This window comes from Triticum dicoccoides, chromosome 7A, assembly GCF_002162155.2.
Source record: "Triticum dicoccoides isolate Atlit2015 ecotype Zavitan chromosome 7A, WEW_v2.0, whole genome shotgun sequence".
Classification (NCBI taxonomy): Eukaryota; Viridiplantae; Streptophyta; class Magnoliopsida; order Poales; family Poaceae; genus Triticum; species Triticum dicoccoides.
This window is the reverse complement of record NC_041392.1, coordinates 204,881,384-204,888,388: the sequence shown is the minus strand read 5'-3', so window position 1 is coordinate 204,888,388 and position 7,005 is coordinate 204,881,384. Positions and strand designations below refer to the sequence as shown.

General features: G+C 42.4%; 1 protein-coding gene across 1 annotated transcript; it reads left to right on the top strand.

The window, feature by feature from the left end:
- Positions 1 to 495: 495 nt before the first annotated feature.
- LOC119330547 (diacylglycerol O-acyltransferase 2D-like) lies at positions 496 to 3,394 on the top strand. The gene is made up of 9 exons (XM_037603660.1): positions 496 to 1,048; positions 1,196 to 1,270; positions 1,355 to 1,440; positions 1,642 to 1,748; positions 1,857 to 2,012; positions 2,149 to 2,235; positions 2,446 to 2,543; positions 2,634 to 2,721; positions 2,913 to 3,394. Exons 1-9 carry the CDS (start codon positions 837 to 839, stop codon positions 3,012 to 3,014), a joined length of 1,011 nt encoding a protein of 336 aa, XP_037459557.1. The 5' UTR covers positions 496 to 836; the 3' UTR covers positions 3,015 to 3,394.
- Positions 3,395 to 7,005: the final 3,611 nt, after the last annotated feature.

Here is a 7,005-nt window from a genome sequence, read left to right as displayed (position 1 = left end):
TCGACAAATTCTTTTTCTTCTTTTTTTTGCGGAAAAACTTCCAATCTATTGATCTTCACGGCAAATTATTCTTTACGGCATTCTTGTGCTTCAATCCTACGACCGCGCACGTTGGAAACTTGGAATCATATCTCCCTGGTTTCAAAAAGAAAGTAATCGTACCTCCCAAATTGTTGTTGAATTCCAAAAGATGTTGCGTGAAGGGGAGTAGAACGTTTTGTGCGTGTACAGCTTTACGGTTTTTGCTCCTCCGAAATTCCTCCCGTTCCAACCCGCTTTCGTGCACCCCGATTCAGCCCGCAAGTCAGAGAGAGGTGGGTCCAGAGACAGCGGCGGCACACACGACCGGACGTCCGGCGCGCTCGGCAGGACCGGACTGGACACAAGCAGGAGCAGCGAGGGAGCGGTGGCATCTGGCGGGCAGCCCCGCCGTTCGTTCAGAGAGAGCAGCGGCACGCACGACCGGACGGACGGGGCGAAGGAACCCGTGACGTCGCGCGGGGGCGAAGAAACGCGCCGCGCGGCTGGGCGCGGGCCGCCACGTCGAGCGCATGCGGCGCGCACACGACACCCGTACCGCGACGAGACGGGGATATCGGCTTTATAAGACGCGGCGCGGTGCGCCATCCGAGGCACCGCGCCGCACATCCGACGGCCGAGGCGCCACCGCACCAAACACGCACGCGTAGGCGGCGGCAGCAGCACCTTTGCCGGACGGATCCGCCCGCCTCCGCGGAGCGTGCGTGAGCAAGGAAGAAAAGAAACTCCCGGGAAGCGGCGGAGACCGACCGGGAACTTCTTCCTCTTCTTCCCCCGGTCCGCCCCGGCTCCGCGACATGGGCGCGAATGGCGCGCTGGAGGGGGAGGAGGAGAGGCCGCGGGCCGACGGGGAGGAGGAGGAGGAGGGCGGGGCGACGGTGTTCCGGGGCACCAACTACTCGCTGCCGCGGACGATCGCGGCGCTGGCGCTGTGGCTCGGGGGAATCCACTTCAACGTCATCCTCATCCTCGCCTCGCTCTTCCTCTTCCCGCTCCGCCTCGCCGCCCTGTGCGTCCCGTCCCTTTCCAATCCTTCCCTTTTCCTTTATTCTCTTTTCTTTCTAGCATAGCAGGAGGCAAAAGAGCATTTTCTTTCCTTTCTTATTCTTCTCCTGTCTTCCATGGGTCAGTGCTGACTCCTTTCTTGATGATGCAGGGTGGTGGCGTTGCAGCTCGTCTTCATGTTCACCCCCCTCAACGACGAGGACAAATTGGGCCGCAAAATCGGCAGGTCCATTTCTCTCCTAATTGCTGCAATTTGCTCGGTTTTATTCCTTCTTGGATGTTCAACCGATGGTTCTGCTCGCGGTTGCAGGTTCATCTGCAAGTATGCCATGGGCTACTTCCCGATTAGCTTGCATGTGGAGGACTACAACGCCTTCGATTCCAGCAGGGCTTATGGTGAGCTTCCTCAGAATCAGTTTCCATATACAGATGCAATGATCATCATATCTAGCTCTTCACTGGATTTCCCGGGCTAATTCGGTGTTTAGCCGACGATTCAACGGCAGTTTCGGTGCTGACGATATCAAAAGGGCAAAGAAACAGAAATCTGTTTGGTAGAAAGTCTGTGCCTGGCTAACTTGTGTGCTATGCTTGCAGTGTTTGGCTATGAACCGCATTCTGTGCTGCCGATCGGCGTGGCGGCTCTGGCGAATCATGTCGGGTTCATGCCTCTGCCTAAGCTCAAAGTCCTTGCGAGCAGTGCGGTACGTAAGCTCCCTGAATTTGCTTGCAGCACAATGCCGCGGATTAATTTGATTCCATCGATTAGTAGGCTGCGTTCCTTACTCTGTTCAATGGTCCATTTGTGTTAGGTGTTCCACACCCCATTCCTGAGGCAGATATGGACATGGATAGGACTGATTGCTGCAACCAGGAAGAATTTCTACTCCTACCTTGCAGCTGGTTACAGTTGCGTCGTGGTGCCTGGAGGTATACAGGAGATTCTTCATATGGATCATGATTCCGAGGTTTGTGCTTATGCCACGTCGATGGCATCCTTTCTCGTGTCATTCATTGACGAGGAGCATTGACTTTCTGAGTTAAAATAACCTTATTACTCACTCTTCCTAAGTAAAGTTTGTCCAACCCTTGCGTGTTTTGCAGGTTGCTTTCCTTAATTCAAGAAAAGGGTTTGTCAAGATAGCTATGCAGGCTGGCTGCCCTTTAGTCCCTGTTTTCTGCTTTGGACAGGTAAAAAGCAACATTTGGTTACTTTAACTGTAAAATGTTGAAAGTAAACTTGAAGAAAATTCAGTTTCCCAAACTTGAAAACACAAGGAAGCTACCGAATATGCTTAGGGTCATGTCCCTGCAAAGTCAACTGTATTCTTCGTTTTTTATCCTTGAATACATTCCTGAAGAATTACCAATGTTGATTATCTGTTGTTATCATCTGGTCAGAGCAAAGCTTACAGGTGGTGGAGGCCAGGAGGCAAATTGTTTGTGAACATTGCTAGAGCACTTAAATTTACTCCCATCATCTTCTGGGGAAGATACGGGTAACTCCCTGCGTGTTGATATAATTATTGTTGAATTTGCGATATCGGTTTGGATGGCTTTTCATCATCTACCGGCACATCTGAATGCAGGACACCGATCGCCTTCTCGTCACCTATGCATGTGGTTGTTGGTAGACCCATTGAGCTGAAGAAAAATCCTCTGCCTACCATTGATGAGGTGAAAACTCATAATCACGCAACTGCTGCCAGGAACAATTTTGTCAATCTAGTGAAAAGCTAGAAGAGGAAAATAAGTTGATTACTTGTAGGACTAATCTTACAGTTCATCTCTGCATGTTCCCCTGCACTATAACAGTAGCAGTATATTGTTTTCAGCCGTCTAAAAACAAGTTTCCTCATTGTCGACAGATAAACGAAGTGCACGGGCAATTCGTCGGCGCGTTGCAAGAACTGTTTGAGAAGTACAAGACGAAAGCCGGATATCCTGGCCTCCATCTGAGAGTCCTATAACACTTTCGTGTGGAGAATAAGTGGCTTGTAATATCACGGCAACTCGGCGACGCTTGCGGCCTGTTTGATCATTGCACGATCACTAGTACGAAGCTGGAGTTTGTCCGAGTTGTTAGGCCATGATGTTGGTACTGGCAAGTGTTGATGATCACACGGCGCCTTTCTTGTGACAGAATTGTCAGTTCCCACTGGTTGCTCATAATATAAAGCCTCGTGCAAGTCGATCCTTCAGAGGAGATTCTTGGTTCGTTCTTTGCTTTTAGGTTTGGATGACTGCTAATGTGCAAGATATGAGCTACACGCATTAGTCGATTGTCCGAACATATCCACGGACTATGTCAGCATCCTGTCATGTGGTTGGTCGTCCTAATTTTTCTATATCTTTCCCTCTTTCCCTTTTATTTTATTTTTACTAATAAAGCAAATAGTGCTTCTGGTCGTCCGTCATAAAAAATACCCTCGAAGTTGGCAAAATTTACCCACCAATGCCATCCGTAAGTGGCAAAAAAGGGTTCACGTATCGCACTATTAGTTCGGGTTTATATAAACCGAGATCCCCTAATATAACACGAAGATGGCTCAGCGCAGTGGCCAGCGTGCATGCTTCCACCACAGAGACCAGGGTTCGATCCCCGCCTGCCCACCTTTTATCTCTTCTTTTTCGTCTCGCAAGCGCGCCTACTCCTCCCGCACACATAGGCCGGCCCATGTGCAGGTTGCAACGCCCCTGCTTTTATTTCATTTTTTGCCTTTCACGTTCTTATTTCTGTTTTAGTTTTTTCTTCTTTAAATTTATTCGTGATTTCCAGAAAAAAAATATTTCAAAAGAAGTCTTGAAAAATTATAAACTGTTTGTGAATTAAAAAAAACATTCGGAAAATCATAAAATGATCATGATTTCAAAAAATTGTTCACATATTATAAAAAACTATCACGGTTTCAAATAAATTTTCAGGAAATAAAAAATGTTCTCGCAAGCGCGCCTACTCCTCCCGCACACATAGGCCGGCCCATGTGCAGGTTGCAACGCCCCTGCTTTTATTTCATTTTTTGCCTTTCACGTTCTTATTTCTGTTTTAGTTTTTTCTTCTTTAAATTTATTCGTGATTTCCAGGAAAAATATATTTCAGAAAAAGTCTTGAAAAATTATAAACTGTTTGTGAATTAAAAAAACCATTCGGAAAATCATAAAATGATCATGATTTCAAAAAATTGTTCACATATTATAAAAAACTATCACGGTTTCAAATAAATTTTCAGGAAACTAAAAATGTTCATGATTTTTTAAAAATATCCAGTATTCAAAACATATTAGGGAATTTAAAAAATGTCCATTAAAGTTTGGAATATGTTCACAAAAATTAAAACAAATCCATAAATAATGAACATAATGAACCGTCGCAGGAGATCTATAGGGGTCGCTTCATGATTGTATTCAGTCCCTCGATTTGGATAAAAAAAAGTTTTCCATGTCTTGTACACCGTTGAACCCTCAAAAATTGACACAACTTTCTAAGGGTTAATTTTTGTAAGCTATATAAAAATGACTAAATTTCTATTTTGCCTTCATACACAGCTATATTTTTTATACCACATTACTAATTATTATAAACACCGCTATGCTAGGTCAAGGCAAGGCACTCACTCATCGGTCTACCTCATGCAGTGTCCATCAATGCAGTTTTATCACCGACATTTTTTTCGTTATGACGCGTTAGAAAATCAAGTCGTGATGAGACCATCACATTTTTTATTTTTAAAATGACTTTTTAAAAGTCTCTTATCTCGTCATGACATCACCCAGACATACTTTATGAAATTACATTCTAAAAGTCCTTATCTCATCCTGGCATTTGGTTCATAATTTTTTTCTATCTATCGCACGTGCATAATCTAATAGCTTTTCTCCCGTTGCAACGCACGGGCATATTTGCTAGTATATATATATATATAATATAAAGCGGCTATCGCTTCTGCCCGTCCGTCATTAAAAATGCCCTTGAAGTTGGCAATAATTACCCACCAATGCCACCCGTAAGTGGCAAAAACGATTCGTTTTTAATTTCTAATATCGCTCCAGGGTTCTGTTATTAAAGGTGGATACGATATAATAGCACCAATGCATGAGCAGCGCGATGGCTGAGGCAACGATGCTCCACACAGGAGACCAGGGTTCGATCCCTGGTTCTCACGCTTTTTCTCTTTCTTTTTACCAAGCGCAGTAATGGGCCAGCCCATGTGCGGGTCGTGGCGCCCCCTGTTTTCTATATTCTTTTTCATTTCTATTTTGTTTTTTCCCTAAAAATAAATTTCGGATTGATGGCGCCCCCTATTTTTTATTTCTTTTTACTTTTTTATTTCTGTTTTGGTTTTTTATCTCAAAATTAGTTTCGGATTTTCAAAATATCAAACAATTGCGAGTTCTGAAAAAAAGTAGGAAAATGGTAAACTGTTTGTGAATTTAAAAAATATTCTAAAAATCAAAAAATGTTCATGACTTAAAAAATTGCTCAGAAATTATAAAAAAATCACGATTTCTAATGATTTCATGAAATAAAAAATGTTCATGATTTTTTTAAATGCGCCAATATTCAAAGCATATTCAGGAATTTAAAAATCATGTCCATCAGCTTTTAGAAAATGTTCACAAAAATTAAAACACATCCGTAAATAATGAACAAAACTAATTGTAGGTTCCATAAAGGTTTTATTAGGAGATCTATATAGCTCGTTTTATGATTTTATTTAGTCCTTCGCGTTGGGTAAAAAAGGGTTTCCGTGTTTTGTACAACGCTGAACCCAACAAAATTGACATAACTTTCTAAGGGTTTGTTTTTGTAAGCTATATTAAAATGACTAAATGTCTATTTTGCTTCCATACACAGTTATGCTTATTTTCATATCACAATAGTGGTTATGGTAAACACCGCTACGCTAAGTCCAGACGAGACACTTTATTTATCAGTATAGCTCAGGCAGGGTCCGTCAATGCAGTTTGCTCAGCCACAAAATATTTTGTTGTGACGCCTTAAAAAATCAAGTCTTGATGAGCATCATATTGTTCTTTTTTGAAATTACATTTTAAAAGTGTCTTATCGCATCATGACATGATTTGTATATACTTTGTGAATTTGATTCATACTTTTTTATATCTACCACACATGTATAACTTGATAGTTTTTTTCCGTTGCAAGGCACGGGCATTTCCAAAAATGTTCGCTAAATCAAAAAAAGTTCGTCAAATTCAATAACTATTCCACCCAATTTCTAAATATTTTCATCGATTATAGAATGTTTGCCAGTTCCGGAAAATTGCTTAAAAATGTTCACAATTTCTAAAAAATGTTTGTAAATAGCAAAAAACATTCATAAATTGAAAAAATGTTCTTGATTGTAGAAAATGTTCAGAAATTTGTAATAGTATGTTGTTTGCGATTTCAAATATGTGCATGAGTTTAACAAATTGTTCATAATTTCAAAATGTTCATGATTTCGAGAAATTGAGAGAGATATTGTATCTCGGTGATGCAACGAAATGTGATCATGACCATTTGAAATTATGAATTTTTTTCTCCCGTTGCAACTCACGGGCCCTTTTGCTAGTTTTTCTGTAAAATAAAAAGATGGATAAAGTCATAAGGGCATCTACAGCCGGAATCGGCGAATTTGGCCTCCTCGGTGTCCACGGTCCGGGCGCATCCGTTGCAACTCCCTATTTGTCCATTCACGTAGTCATGTTTCTCCTTTTTTTCCCTACACATCCGGACACTGCAGTCATGTTCCTCCTTATATTTTTTCCTACACATCCGGACACCGCAGTCATGTTCCTTATTTTTCTCCCTATACATCCGGTCACATGTGTCATGTTCCTCACTTTTGATCAAATGTGTCATGTTCTTCACTTTTTTCTATACATCTGGTCATATGTGATTTTTTTTTCCCTACACATCCGGACACCGCAGCCATGTTCCTCATTTTTCTCCGTATGCGT